At 41.1% G+C, this 14,991-nt stretch overlaps 2 protein-coding genes across 3 annotated transcripts; both read left to right on the top strand.

Annotated features, from left to right (window-relative positions):
- Nucleotides 1–3,110: 3,110 nt before the first annotated feature.
- Nucleotides 3,111–7,334, top strand: LOC122881609 (complexin-3-like). Its single transcript, XM_044207999.1, has 4 exons — nt 3,111–3,747; nt 3,904–4,411; nt 5,382–5,469; nt 6,274–7,334. The coding sequence occupies exons 2-4, from the start codon at nt 4,176–4,178 to the stop codon at nt 6,496–6,498; spliced, it is 549 nt and encodes a 182-aa protein (XP_044063934.1). The 5' UTR covers nt 3,111–3,747; nt 3,904–4,175; the 3' UTR covers nt 6,499–7,334.
- Nucleotides 7,335–7,487: 153 nt separating this feature from the next.
- LOC122881607 (cytochrome P450 11B, mitochondrial) lies at nt 7,488–14,949 on the top strand. 2 transcript variants are annotated; one of them, XM_044207996.1, is made up of 9 exons: nt 7,488–7,931; nt 8,141–8,296; nt 9,875–9,879; nt 11,264–11,467; nt 11,616–11,797; nt 11,892–12,058; nt 13,424–13,502; nt 13,602–13,811; nt 14,690–14,949. In XM_044207996.1, the coding sequence occupies exons 1-9, from the start codon at nt 7,600–7,602 to the stop codon at nt 14,798–14,800; spliced, it is 1,446 nt and encodes a 481-aa protein (XP_044063931.1). In that variant the 5' UTR covers nt 7,488–7,599; the 3' UTR covers nt 14,801–14,949. The 2 variants fall into 2 exon arrangements, with proteins under 2 accessions (XP_044063931.1, XP_044063930.1); XM_044207995.1 differs by having other exon boundaries at nt 7,490–7,931; nt 9,875–10,089.
- Nucleotides 14,950–14,991: the final 42 nt, after the last annotated feature.

Here is a 14,991-nt window from a genome sequence, read left to right as displayed (position 1 = left end):
CTTGTGTTTTGACTGAGGCCTCTCAGTTCATCACCTACTGAGTACTGTCCAACCGTGCTCATCACACACTCACAATGTACTAACTGCCATTTACCCGCAGCCGTCCTCTGGCATCTTGATTGAGTGCAACTCAGCAGAGAGCACAGTCACAAGGCTGAGCGAGTGTGTGCGCTCGCCAGTTTTCCTCTTCATCCTTGGCAGAGCTGAGAGAGAATTATTGTCAGCGTATGTGTGTTTGACTGAATGAGACCTTATTTCTGAGGTGTGTATGTGTGTGTGTATTAGTGAGAGTATGTGTGAGTGTGAGAGTAAGTGTGTGTATAAGATCTTCCTTGGCAATGCTAAAAGTTATTTTAGGCTGTTAATGAGAAGGAATGATACTACATTTTTAGATTTTAATGTGTGCATGGAGACTTGATGAAGGAAAGTAAATCAGTATCTCTTTGTGTGTATGTGAATACGCTTTACTGTTTTAACTGTTGTAGCACTGTCACTTGTCTTTACATATTTTATAAGAAACAGACTCAAATTCACAACAGGTTACATATAGGATGATTTTCAAGTGTATACTATATACCTATGCATTATTTACAGTACGTAGTATACAGGTATTTTCAGTTATACTTGAAATTGCTTTTATCATCAAAACATTTTCTGCAGAATGTTTTAGATTAATTTTACTGTGTTAAAATCTTGGGTGTTGTGCGTGAGGGGAAAAAACTCCTGAAGTACATAAAATCTATAAGTCACGTGAATTTAAACAGGTTGCTCATTGGGACCCTGAATGAAACCCAATTTTTGGTCCAATTTATTTAAAATCATCACAATTAGACCAGCAAGCAGGTACGCCTGGGTTGAAGCACCCATTGTAACTTGGAACTAAAGGCACACAGACTTGGGGCGACCAGGAGGCTGAGGTCATTACTGAATGGGGCTTAAACAGGTGCTTTAACGTGTTCAATGTGGTTTAACAGGCTGAGACGCCCTTCTGCAGTGCACACTGCCAGCATCTACTGCTGCCTTGGACCAAAAGGGCCGTGGAACCCGTGTCTGTTCAAAAATGTTTCTCAGTAAATCATCATTATAGTGTCTCCTAGTTTAGTTCTCTGCAATAGACCTGAATAAGTTATTTTTAAGATTTACTCATATTAATTATGTGCGCACTTGAATCACATATTATATGTAGAAAATGGTTGTGTTGTAACAACTGGATACATAACTCCAATATGGAGTCAATTCATATGAATAAAAATTGCTCACCCAGCGCCGCAGGGGATTTCTCCGCTGTTGGCCAATGGGACAAATTGGCAGCAAGGCTGAGTGGCATGCCATATCATGAGTCATGAATGTAATGTATTGGATAAAATGAGAAAAGTCTACATTTTCTCTCTATTAATTCTATCCAGTACTGCGGCCTGCGAGTGCCTGAATGGGTGTTTTATGTTTCTGTCTCTAGAATTGAGGAGTCCCTTTTAATTCCCCCAAATAGTGATAACTGAGATCCATTTAAATAAATATGTATTCAAATATGTTATGTTCAAATAGCACAGGAGTGAATCCCCTGATGGTCATACTGGCTTTATTTAAAGGAATAATTTCCTATGTTTTTATGTATTTAGGCCATTATGCTGATGTTTTATAATGAGATGTATATTTAGTATTTTTAGTATAAAATTAATACTTAGCTTACCTTTTGTTTGTGCTGAGGACACGCCTCTCGTGAGTTCATGCACGAGAACGAGTGTAGGTGTGTGTATGTGTGATTGTATGTGTGTGTGTTGGTGTCAGTGACTGCCTGTCACATGTTGGACACTGATCCACCTGAAAATCTCTTAAGTGGCTCTTTTTGGTGGGCTTGCATGGAAGCTCTGGTTCACACACACACACACACACACACACACACACATACACACACACAGCCCGACACTATACAGTTGATTTGACAAAGTGTGTATTGCTTATCATCTCTGTTTCCCCCTTTTTCCTGTATTTGATCTGTACCTGCTGTGGAGAAGTACTGCAGACACAGGACCAGCTCATCCTCCCTCCCTTCAGTTGTAAATTCCTGCACCTTGGATGAGTAAAATGATCCCAGATCTGTTACATGAACATGAGCTTGAGGAGGTGTGGCTTTTCTTGGTGATCTTGTTAAAGGATTAAAACCTCCTCACTTGTCAGAAATTCAGTGGGGTTCGGGTGTTAACAAGGGATTGGGGGATATTAAGTGGGTTGGTTAAAGTGTTCAGGAGGCATGTGTGTGTGATGTCAAGCCAAATAGGGCCCACTCACTGTGGGGAGTCATTCAAACATAGAAAATGTGCCAAAAGGAAATCAGAAGCGCTGGAGCAAATTCTGAGAAAAGACATGGGTAACACTTTACTTTAAGTCCCCCTACTTAGCATCCATCAGCATTATAAACATATTTAATAAATAGTTTAAACACACTATAATGTTGCTGTTGATTGAAGTGTTTCTTAATGTATTTGTCAACAACTATAATTCCTCCTGTATGCAGCCATAAGTGGAGGCTGGAGTATAAACAGATAATGAATGACAATACAGTAAAATACAGCTGTAATAACATAAAATATGTCTTCATAGGAGAAATTGACAAATACTGTACATTAATAATCCCTTAAAATCTGCTTACAAGTCTGTGATAACAGACGTATCTGCAAAATGTAGTTAGTTATTTTTTAACAACCAATGAAAAATGAAAAGAAACTCAATGGATCAGTAGAATAAAATTGCATGAATAAGGATTAAAAAAGGAAAAACGATTAATAAAGAAGAAGAAAGATGGGTAAAAAGATTCCTCACGTGGTCTCTTAAAGAAAACAAAATTAGCAGTATTGTATATTTACTTTGCAAATGATACAGATAAATTCAATCAGGGCCTAAGGGAATTTGCTCAACATGCAACAGAAAGTTGTCATACAAGAGGTATGCCTGTCTTCTTTTTCAAGTTTTGAATTAAATAAATTGATCCATTGTGTGTGTGTGTGTGTGTGTGTGTGTGTGTGTGTGTGTGTGTGTGTGTGTGTGTGTGTGCACAGATGAACATGTTTTCTTCTTAAATACAACACCTACAGTAGTTGTACCACAAAATCAGCGTTGACATTGTTTAGTTTAGTGGAGAGATTAGGGGGGTGACCTCACTCTGTCACTTTCTCTTTAACAGTTTAGACAGCTAATTGGTCCAGTTGATATTTTTTCTCTTATCTCTGCTGTCTCAGGCCAGACTCTGTCTTTCCAGGTGTCTTTGTTTTATTTCCTCTCTCCAAATCTGCGCTCATCTCTGAATATCCAGTGTTGGAAGTCATTATCTTGAGAATAATCTGAGTTGCATGTAACTGATGTCAGGCCTGTGAATGCATGTGTGTGTCACTCAACATGACATCAGCTAGCGTCAGCTCTAAATCTTCATCACAAACACGTGAGTCATCCCTGCCACAGCTAAAGAGATTCCCCTCATAAAGTCCTTCAAGTGGTAATCTTTATAGGAGAGCTGGGGGTGTTAAAGAGGGGACGAGTCTGGAGGAGGGAAGCAGAAGAAGCAGAGGCTGAAACTTGGACCAGCAAACAGTAATTTTCTCCTTGTGGAGCATCTTATGTTGTTTCTTCTTGTTTTCTTTGATTTGTTCTAAACCTTTGAGGGATTGTCTGGGTGCAGTGGAGGCCATCTGGCAGGAGCTTTATCAGGATTTTATGCTGTGAGCCTTTGGCCAACTGTGGCCACTTGCATAGGTAAGAAAACTGTGGATTGGACGAACATCCTGAACCAAATTAATGTTTTGTGTGATTAAATGGTGACAAATAACCTGAAAAATAACATGTCCAATATGTTTGAGTCTGACATTTGTCAATATTTGTTCTTGTGTGGTTTCCCTCTTTCTCTTTTAGTACTTCCCTTCCATCTAGTTGACATCTGCGAATGTGACACTTGTAAGCAGGTGTGCGTGAGAGTGTGATTACTTCAGTCTGTGTGTCTAAGCCTTGTCTGACCACCGTCCTTGTCCTTGGCGTGTCTCGACTTGAGTAATTGTGAGACTGTGTGTCCTGAGTTTGTCCTGTCAGAGCAACAAAACATGAGCGAAAGAGAAAACTATTCTATATTCACCCATCATCTGTCAAAGAAGTAGGGGTTTGGTCGTTCCCTCCCGTCCTGAGAGCTCATGGAGTCTGTGGTGAGAGTAAAAAAGTCGCTGAGGACGCCCATCAGGAAGCTGACCAGCTGCGTGTCGGGTGTGAAGGAGAGGAAGTTGTGTGCCAAACGCAGGAACAGGAGGGCCAGAGGTGGGGGAGGAAGAGGAGGATGCAACAGGTTGGGGAGGACCCCTCCTCGCCGAACTGCACACTCCAAAGACCCGTCAGTCATCCACTCATACCAGGCAGACCTGGAGAAGGAGAGGCAAGTGGACACATAATGTAGAAACACAACATGCAGTGTGGGAGGAAGTATTCAGAGTAAAGCAAAAGTAACAATACTACACTGTAAAAATACTTCATTACAAGTAAAAGTCCTGTATTAAAAATGTAATTTAAGTAAAAGTATGTATTATTAGCAAAATGTTCTTGATGTATCAAAAGTAAAAGTACTCAATGCAAAAAAACGGTCCTTGCGAGTGTTGTACTATTTTATATTATATTATTAGATTAGTATTGCTGATGCATGAATGTGTGAACAGCATTTTACCGTTGTATTTGGTCAAGATGAAGCTAATTCTATTTATTTATTTACTGTTAGGTAGTTTCATCTATAACCATGCATCATACTTTATAAGATGATCATCATGCCTTGTATGTAAAATCTTAATCTTGCAACTTATAACTTGCAACCATAGCTGTCAGATAAATGTGTGTAAATGAATAAAAGGTACAATATTTCCCTGTGAAATGTATTGGAGTAGAAGTGTAAAGTGGCATAAAATGGAAATACTGAAGAAAAGTACAGATACCTCAAATTTGTACTTAAGTACAGTAGTTGAGTAAATGTACTTAAATACTCTTCATCAGTGAAAACATATGGATTCACAGTACATGAGCTTTTTTGGACAAAAGTTGTGAACAAGTTGATTTTAATTTTTCACCTGGGATAATTCCTGACTTCTCTTTGTGTGTGAAATGAAGTTTTACTCAGAGAAAGAAATACTGTCACTCATTTACTGTATCAATTGAAATTTTCCACATCTGGTGAAAACGCATGTGCTTTGAATTCACATTGTTTATAAATGTTGCTTCCATCTGCTTTCATTAGAGAAGGCAGCTAAAATGAATCAAGTTAATTCAAGTCAACTGTGCTGCGGCAGAGACAATGCTTTGATTAAATGCTGTTTGTATTTATGTCAGCTGTATTTGTGTTTTGTCTGCTGTGTTTACAGAAAGCTGCGGGAAGCAATGAACGCTCAGAAGAATGCAGAGAGAGCCGCTATGAGAGCTCACTTCAGGAGAAAATATCAGCTGTCTGAGGTCTGTGTTCATGTTTGTAATAGAATGAGAAAAGAAACATATGCGGATTTTCCACTATTTTATGCAAAACATCCAAGCTTCACCAAATTTGTTGAATGACCCTGAAAAAGTTATTTATCTGGTTTCTAAAAAAATCTTGCTGTTTTTGTAAAACTGTTTACCACATTATTGCATTCATTTCCTTTTTAAAAGTAAATTCCCTTCGTTTTTGAACAGATTTCAAGCAAATTAAAATAACTTATGCACATAGCAACTTGTAACAGTCCGGTAAAATGTAATGCCATTTCACCAAACAATATATGATGCTACAACAACTTAATTCATTAAACTTTTAAATGGCCTTAACTCAGCAGTTATAAGCCTGAACATTCAGCCTTACGCCCTGATATTTCCCAACAGAATTTAGATTTTATTTTATTTTTTACAAAAATCAGCATGATATTCATTTTCTATGACCATGTGTGTTTTGATGCATGCAGTTTCAGATTCAGATGCAGCAAAACATCTAAACATTTCTATTAACAAAATTAATTTAGAGGATGGTTCAGCCTTTGTGGAGTTATGCGCTTTTTTATTTATTTTTTTAAAAAAAAGCTCCCGACTTTGTCAAATCTTAAAAAACTAACTCTGTAGGCCGGCACTTTACAGGCTTAAAGGTGCATTTCTATTTGTTATCCATACTGTATGTTGGCGTAGCATGGGCATAGACAAACACAGAGTTGTCTTAGATAATCAAGTTCTTATTTTTTGTCACATGTTCAACCTTTCAACCCTCTTCTTCGTCTGTTTTTCTTTCATGATTAGAACTCCGAGGACACAAACCACCTAAGGTCTGTTGGAGGGAAAGTGTCGCTCCCCCACAAGCTGTTGAAGATCATTCATCCTGAAACCAAAACCAAGGACAACGGCTTCAACCTGCTGAGCTCCTTTCAAGGCCTCAGCTTCGGCACAGAGGCGCTCACAGGGAGGAAACACAGCAAGACGTCCACTCCTACACCAGCAAGTGGGGCCTCTTGTAAAGTCATGTGATCAATATGTGATCACAGGGACGATCAGTACACCTCCTTCTGATTGTGTTAGTTGTTAAAAGAAATGCAGGGGAAATAATCCAAACCATGTCATGCAGACTTTCTTTTTGTACTTATTTGTTGTCTTCTTTGTAGCAATAATAAGGCGTAAGTGCCAGATAATTTAATATCTTATATGAGATGAACTAAATATTAATTTAAGTGGGTTGAGAACATGATCAAACCTGTAACTGTAATGAATTATTAAGGGTTGATCACATTTTCAGACCAATTAGATCCTTATTTTGTTGTATTCCAATTACTTATTAGTTTTTTAATATTATATATTATAAAATCTAGAAGCTACTGTAGCTAGTTTTTTCTTACAGAACTGTCACATCTCTCTAAATTTTAGAGCAATGTGACGTTTAGACTCTAAATGATATAGATCCAATTGGGTGATCTATACACAAGTAAGGAACCTCAGGGCAACACGTTTACATTACGTCACACGTTCACACAAGTAATGAAATAACAATCTTTATAATCGTTTTGTATGTTTGATTAACTGAGAAAATGTTTTGTTGTTTCTTTGTAAATAATCTCTGATTTGTGTCATGTGTGTATATGAGCCAATTTCTAAGCTATTACTTTCTTGATTACTCTCTTATTTTCATTGAGCTGATACTGGTGTGAAAATAGTCTCACGCTGCCTAATCAAAGGTTTTTATACAACAGGAAGCAGAAACCCTACAAACTAATAAGTAGATAGTCATGGTCTTTTTTTTTTTTTTTTTGTTTAGCTGTGATAAAACTTGTAATAAAGACATGTTTGACCAGCTGGACTTACTCTTCTTTGGCCTTTACGTGGTGTATGTGTATGTGTGTGTGTGTGTGTGTGTTTCGGATCAGCCATTTGGGCTCTGTTGTGATTCTCTTGAACTCTGATCTTCACACCCATAAATCATCATCTGCTATCAGTTCATCAGAGTGAAAGAGCACATTCAAGGATATGAGGTTGAGGAGAGAGGAGGGAAATGATCAGTCCTGCAGAGACGACGACGACGACAACAAGGGGTGTCACAGCTCTGGATGAGACCGACAGACACGTCTTGTTTGGACCATGAGGAGCATGTACGTCCGAGTGACTGTGTGTTTCAGGGCACAGGTCACCTGTGGGTCCAGGGATCTGCTTTGTGGTGTCGCACCGCAAAGAGCTCTTTGTATGACTGCAGCAGGGACGGTGGTAGATGGAAAGTTAGGTGGGAGGAAAGGAGCTGAGAGTACAGGAGTTAGAAATAGGGGTGTGGGTGGACAGGTGCGGAGCTTTGAGGAAATCCCTCACACAGGGAGGAGCGGCTGGGTCAACTTGGTGAAATTCTGGAGAGAAGATCGTTTCCAGCAGCTCCACAAGCACATGGAGAGGACTTTCAACGCCCTCGGCCCCATCTACAGGTAGCAGGAAGATAGAGGGATGATGTCATAAGCCTAAATGTTTAAAAAAAAGATTTGAGAGCTACAAGGTGCATGTTGGGAGTAGTTGATAACCTCAAGTGTGACATTGATGGTAGAATAAGGAGAAAAAGTGTTTATGTAGCAGTAGTGTATAAAAGTTTACACCATAGCCTTTCTCTGTGTGTGTGTGTGTGTATGTGTGTGTGAAGGGAGCACTTGGGCACCCAAAGCAGTGTGAACATCATGTTGCCGTCTGATGTCGCCGAGCTGTTTCGCTCAGAGGGCCTGCACCCCCGACGGATGACCCTACAGCCTTGGGCAACACACCGAGAGATTCGCCAGCACAGCAAGGGAGTCTTCCTCAAGTCAGTACCACACTGTGTATATGCATGTGTATTACTCATGTTGTGGTGATACACTGTAAATCTGTTTCAGCAGTCACACTGTGTAAATCATTAAATCTGAGGGATAAGACTTGATTTATAGTTAGGGAAAGGCATGTAGTGGTTATGATTAAGGTTAGGACAAGTCTGCAGGGAATGACTGTATGAATGTAACACTGCAATGTCCCCTTAAGTGATGGAAACAATTAGTGTGTGTGTGTGTGTGCATGTAATCACTTGTGCCATCCTCATCTTGCTCATTTTTTGGGGTCATTCAATCACTTGTGGAAAGAAGCTATACTCCTGTTGCTGTAGCTTTTATATGTAGAATATTAATGTGATTGTAGCATCTTTCAAATTATTCAGATGGTTTTTGTTTGTAGAAAAATCAGCCAATTCCAGTAAAAAATTGGTGTAGCCTGTGTTGCTTTCTGCCCATTCTTCAGAGTGGGGGATGGCATGCATTGCTGTATTCTATCACTGGGAGGGTGCCAAAGTCGGAAATGTTCAAATCCTACACATAGTTTATTTAAAAGAGTATTCAAGCTCTTTAGTATCACACTTCCATAAAGTTGGGAGACATAAAAAGATTTAGAAGAGATTAAAAAAAATAATAGAGCAGCAGAGGAAGAGATATCCCGACTTATAGTCCCTAATATAGGTCAAGCTGCAAAAACATTGGATCCTACACTTCCCATAATTCAAATAATAACATAATTTCTTTGGACCCTCCCTGCCTGGTAAATGCTAACATCTTTCAAACTCCACTCCCCCTTTTAGTAAAGCAGGCTTGACGATCTCATCAGGGTTATTTTGTCTGCAGAAGACAAAACAACTGTTTTCAGAGGCTAAGCAGCTCTCATCATGACAAGTGAACTGGCCTTTATGTGTGACATTGGTGGAGTGCCCCTTTTTGAGAACATTTGATAATCAATTATTTGCTTTCAACATGGGCATCCCCTGCAAAATGTCTACCAAGAGACACAAAACAACCACAAAAAGACATAAAACAACCACAAAGAGACACAAAACAACCACAAAGAGACACAAAACAACCACTAAGAGACACAAAACAACCACAAAGAGACACAAAATGACCACAGAGAGACGCAAAACAACTGCAAATAATACAGATGTGTTGTTTGTGTCGTTTTGTGTCTCTTTCAGTCTGGGTGTCTTGCTCACATTTAGGAGTGGGGAGCTGGCTTTTACATTTCTGGGCCCATCGTCTCATAATCCATCCATGACCTTAGGTTAGATTATGGCTAAATGTCACAGAAATAACTGGATGGGTAAAGGTAAAGTTGGGTAGAGGTTAAGTATCACAGAAGAGACTTATTTGCACTTAGGGCTTTGTTAGGGTTCAGGTAGGTAAGGGGAAACACAAATAGGGAAATAGACTTTACCTCTACTTTACGAATAGTTAAGTAAAGGAACAGCACATCTGCATGAGAAAGGTATTCCACTTTTCTTTCCAACCCAGTTTCTTTGCTTCACAATGACTGAGCAGAATTAAAATAGGTCGACTTTAATTCCTCGCTCCAAATCTTCTCTCCACAGGAACGGTGAGGAATGGCGAGCTGACCGTCTACTGCTCAACAAGGAGGTGATGATGAGTGCGGCTGTAAAGCGCTTTCTCCCCCTCCTTGATGAGGTGGCAAGGGATTTCTGTCAAATGCTGCGGGCAAGAGTGGAGAAGGAGGGAAGAGGCGAGGAGGGGAAACGCAGTCTGACCATGGATCCCAGTCCTGACCTCTTCCGCTTCGCACTGGAAGGTCGGCGGTCATCATTCCCAGTGATGTGACCTGTGGTTTCTTTGTGTGATTGCACAGTTGAAGTATACATGAATTCCTGTTTTATTTACACAGAGGCCACAAAATTCTGGCTCTTTTTCTATCCAGGAAAAGTGAAAAAGTGTAGAGAGGTGTAAAAAGATGGGGTTCTGATGGGGAACTGTCATGTCTCCTTTTCATCCAGCAATGATCGACCTTAAAGTCCGGGGGGAGGGGAGGGTATGGATTAATGTCAGCTCTTTGGGTTGAGTCACAAATGCTGACGTAGGCTGTGACAGTGTCTCACGTCAGAGGAATTATACAATCTGCAGGAACATCACCGTTCCCCCTGCTAATATCTCACTGCTTCTGCTCTTTCTGCTTTCGATTTAAAATATTCTCACCTCGTATGAAAACTAAACCTAATTTTATCCCGAGGTGTATCTGCCGTTAACATATTATAGATGTAGGAGGTCAAAGAGAACATGCAGCCTTGAAAATAGAAACACCAACAAAGATGATCAAAGCTGCAGCATTCTTTCACCAGGTCTGCTCCTTTCATGTGTCTATCTGCAACATGCCACATTCACAAGTGTGAATGCTTATGTGACACAGTGTGCTGTATGCATCTGTGTGTGTGAGCGAGAGTGAAGGGGGGGAGAGTTGATGACTTTGAGTCGTGCTGGTTTGCTCTTAATGGACCGCAGCACACGAAGCCAGGTGCTAAGCCGTGGTAGGAATAGCCTGGCACGAAACTCTAATCCAGTCAGTGATGTGTAGTTAATATAGCACAAGCATGTCTGATAGGTGACGGATGTTTGGTGGAGGAGAGACAGTTTCTCTGAGACAACGTATGCCCTCAGAAAACAAAATATTCTCTCTCTGTATGGAGCTGGATTTTAAAAACACAGAATATTTTCTCTTTTTGGATTTTTTCGGCAGGTAATCCTTCAAAGCTTAAATTTAAAACATGAAAATATGAGTCAGGACGTTTTATAATCTACTTTAAAAACCAGAAGATCATCATTCAGTAAAGCTTTTATTAGTTTAAAACATTTTCAAAAACTGTGTTTCAGTGTGTTAGCCTCGTCATTTTTTAATTTTCTGAGTGTTTGTTTGCTCACCTTGAAACACGTCAGTAATCTCTCAGCCTGCCTCCTTTCCTCCCCCCCTGTAGCCAGTTGCCATGTGATCTACGGGGAGCGTATTGGCCTCTTCTCCTCATCTCCCTCCCTGGAGTCCCAGAAGTTCATCTGGGCCGTGGAGCGGATGCTGGCAACCACCCCTCCTCTCCTCTACCTGCCCCCTCGCCTGCTGCTCCGCATCGGCGCTCCCCTGTGGACCCAGCACGCCAGTGCATGGGACCACATCTTCAGCCACGGTAGGAAGAGCTACAAGCATTCATTGGACACTTAAGTCACGGAAAAATTGATAATTTCTTTATCTAACTCTCTTCAATCTATTTCAGTTTTCCCCTTCACTGCTCCCATCTTACCTGACTCTGTCACCCTGTCCTGGTCTTCTTCCAGCGGAGGCGAGGATCCAGAGGGGGTACCAGCGCATGTCATCCTTCCAGGGTCAAGGCGCTGATGCTGGAGCAGCTGGAGGTCGGTACACCGGAGTTCTGGGCCAACTCATGGAGAAAGGACAGCTATCTTTGGACCTCATCAAAGCCAACATCACTGAGCTGATGGCTGGAGGGGTCGACACGGTGTGTGTGTTTGTGTTTTTGTCTTCTTTGGCCTACTTTTGTATACCTCGGCCTAACTGATTCCATGTCACCTCTCATCCCATCCTCTCTGCAGACAGCGGTGCCCCTGCAGTTTGCTCTGTTTGAGCTAGGCCGTAACCCGGAGGTACAGGAGAGGGTGAGGCAGCAGGTGAGGGCGTCATGTGCACAGGCTGGTGGTGACCCTCAGAAAGCCCTGCAAGGGGTGCCACTACTGAAAGGCACGATCAAGGAGATTCTCAGGTGCATAATGCTCAAGACACATTCATCTGTGAATGACCTGATTAACCTATTTGTTGGCCCCTGGGAATTTTTTATCTGTCTTTACCTACACACACCCACTTTGCACCATCTCTGCATTGTGTATGTACCCTGTTTCCTCCAAGTTCCTATCAAGTAGCGCAACACAATGTAGATGGCACCTTCATTATATCCCAGAAACCGACCAGTATGTATGTGTGTGTGCGTACATGCATTGATAGAATGCCTGAGAATCTGTTTCACTATGTGGTAATTTAATTAGACATAACTATTTAGGAATAATAAAAAATGTCTTTTTTTTTTGAGCTTTGAACCGTCTTCATCAGTGGATGGAGGTTGCTCAGTTGTCATGGAGACGGATCTCTTGACATGTGAGCTCAGTATGATTTGTTTCCATAGCACTTTTAGGACCTCTTATCTAAAAGTTAAGCACGAAAGTTCATTCTTGGCCTTAGAAACAGTAGTTTGACAAAACAATTCCAACTCAAGGTCCTCTTACTGACTTTTTCAGGGCTTTCAACTATATTGCTTGGTCTTGGCAGTTTACTCATTTGTCCTAAAGATCTGTAGACGTGAGCTCAGTAGTTGTTAGGTTACCTTTGTCTTGTCCAGACAAGAAGTGCTATGGATGGCATCATGACAACCTACTGAGCTCCCACATCAACAGAGCCATCTCCATGACAACTGATCAGACTCCATCAGCTGATGAAGACTGTGTGATACAGTTGAAAGCCCCGGGAAAAGTGTGTAAGTGGACCATGAATGGGAGTTTTTTTTTTCAAACAACTATTTCCAAATTCAAGAATGAACTTTCATGCTTAAAGTAATTAAGATTTTAAAAGTACATTTTGACACTTCAACAAGGCAGGGCCAAAAGATTACGCAGTAATGCAGGTTTCAGCTGATATTTTGCTTTAGTGGTGCAAATCCCCAAACAAATTTGCAATTAAACAGATTACTAACAACCTGCTGACACATTGTGACGAAGGGCATTTGTGGCACCCGAGGATCTGCAAACTACACTGCATGCAACTCTCCTTTAACATGAAGCAAAACCTATTCCTGTGCCATGGAAACAAGCTTTATCTGAGGTGATGGATGTGAGAAAAAACAAATTTCTCCTTCAGATCAATGATCTAAGCTTAGGAACAGCTGTCTAAGAGTCTGTTTCCATTACAAGACAACAACAGGAGCATCCCGCAAATACCTGAAATTAGAATTGATTACCAGTAATCCTGAGTTTGTATTGAGAGTGAGTCAGAAGACAAAGGTAACATCTAGAAAACATGAATCTGTTTGTGTGTGTACATTTGTGTGTGTTTTTGGTGTTGTTTTGGGTTGTGGCAGGTTGTATCCGGTGGGAACAACAGTGCAGAGGTATCCGATCAAAGATATTGTTCTTCAGAATTACCACGTACCTGCTGGGGTGAGTATATACTCATATCTGCACACACAACCACATTCAGGTACATTCAGTGGTACAGCTGACTTCAGTGTGTTTTACCACCATCAACTCTGCCCTCAGACGATGGTCCAGGTCTGTCTTTACCCTCTGGGAAGGAGTGCAAAGGTGTTTGAGGATCCACAGCGCTTTGAACCCGGCCGGTGGGGCAGCAGAGAGGAAGGCCAAAGAGGAGAGGGGGCAGGGTTTCGCTCCCTCGCGTTTGGGTTCGGGGCGAGGCAGTGTGTCGGGAGGAGGATCGCTGAGAACGAGATGCTGCTCTTGCTCATGCATGTGAGTGATGGCACACATGAGAAGGAGGATGAGGATAGAGGTCAGAGAGAAAGGATGTGATGCAAGAGGCTGGTGTTAAGGAGGGAACGACAGACAGAAGATTTGAGAAGCTTAACTAGTGTCTGCTGAGCAGTGCTGGAAGAAGTACTCAGATCCGTAAACGTGACTTAAAGTATTAAAGTAAAAGTACTTGTTTTGCAGAAAAGAAGCCCTTGTGACTCTTTACATTATTAATACTGATGCCTCAATGCAGCAGCATTTCACTGTTGTAGCTGGTTGAGGTGGAGCTCATTTTAACTACTTTATATACATACAGTTATGTAGTTTAATCCAGTGGTTACCAACCTCAGGCCCCCTCCAAAGAGTCACAAGATAAATCTACTAATACTGAAATTTGTATACATTTTTAAGACTTTTCAGTAATATTTGCTTTTTTGTGGGCCTCAAACAGTCTTTTAAATGAAACCATGTGAGAAGTTTAGAGGGATAATCTCTTTTTGGTGGAACTGCTAACAACTCATAGACATCTGAAATGTGACAAAGAGCCTCAACTAGACACAGCTTTATTGTAAAGGGGTCACATGCCAAAAAGACTGGGAACTACAGCTGTGAAATAAATGTAGTGGAATAAAAAGTATAATATTTCACTGTGAATTATAGTGGAAGTATCAGGTAGCATAAACCCCAGACTGTACCTAATTACAGTACTTAAGTAAATGTACTTAGTTACTTTCCACCACTGCTGAGTGCAGCATAACTGTGATCCTTCTCTACATTGCTCTGCTCCTTCTCTTCCACTCTGTCTTCACACCTCCATCACCTCCTCCCCCCTGCCTCCCTTCATCCTCCCTTCATCTCTCTCCTCCCTCTCTGTCTAGATCCTGCTGAGCTTCCATCTCAGCGTGTCGTCCTCGGAAGACATCAAAACCACATGCACCCTCATCCTCCAGCCTGAGACTCCGCCAAGGATCACTTTCAGGAAGCTCTGACACACAAACACAGAGAAGAGAGTCGTGCTATCAACATTTAACCAGTTTAATCACACAGTTCAGCCTGTGTTCATCTACCAAACATAACAACCAGATTTCGGATGGTACTCAAGAATTCATAATGCTGATGAATAAAGAATAATTTCCTCCTCCTGTTGTCTTCATTGTTGCATATCTTGCAAAAGCAATAT

Source organism: Siniperca chuatsi, linkage group LG9 (genome assembly GCF_020085105.1).
Source record: "Siniperca chuatsi isolate FFG_IHB_CAS linkage group LG9, ASM2008510v1, whole genome shotgun sequence".
NCBI classification, from domain to species: Eukaryota; Metazoa; Chordata; class Actinopteri; order Centrarchiformes; family Sinipercidae; genus Siniperca; species Siniperca chuatsi.
The sequence above is the reverse complement of the archived record's forward strand: the minus strand, read 5'-3'. Positions and strand labels throughout refer to the sequence as shown.

What these genes read in the sequence shown, in the direction of transcription:
- LOC122881609 (XM_044207999.1), top strand. Translation starts at nt 4,176, where the DNA reads ATGGAGTCTGTGGTGAGAGTAAAAAAGTCGCTGAGGACGCCCATCAGG. An exon ending in GCAGACCTGGAGAAGGAGAG is followed by an intron (nt 4,412 to 5,381) that starts GCAAGTGGACAC and finishes CTGTGTTTACAG; the next exon opens with AAAGCTGCGGGAAGCAATGA. An exon ending in GAAAATATCAGCTGTCTGAG is followed by an intron (nt 5,470 to 6,273) that starts GTCTGTGTTCAT and finishes TTTCATGATTAG; the next exon opens with AACTCCGAGGACACAAACCA.
- LOC122881607 (XM_044207995.1), top strand. Translation starts at nt 7,600, where the DNA reads ATGAGGAGCATGTACGTCCGAGTGACTGTGTGTTTCAGGGCACAGGTC. An exon ending in AGCAAGGGAGTCTTCCTCAA is followed by an intron (nt 8,297 to 9,874) that starts GTCAGTACCACA and finishes TTCTCTCCACAG; the next exon opens with GAACGGTGAGGAATGGCGAG. An exon ending in GGACCACATCTTCAGCCACG is followed by an intron (nt 11,468 to 11,615) that starts GTAGGAAGAGCT and finishes GTCTTCTTCCAG; the next exon opens with CGGAGGCGAGGATCCAGAGG.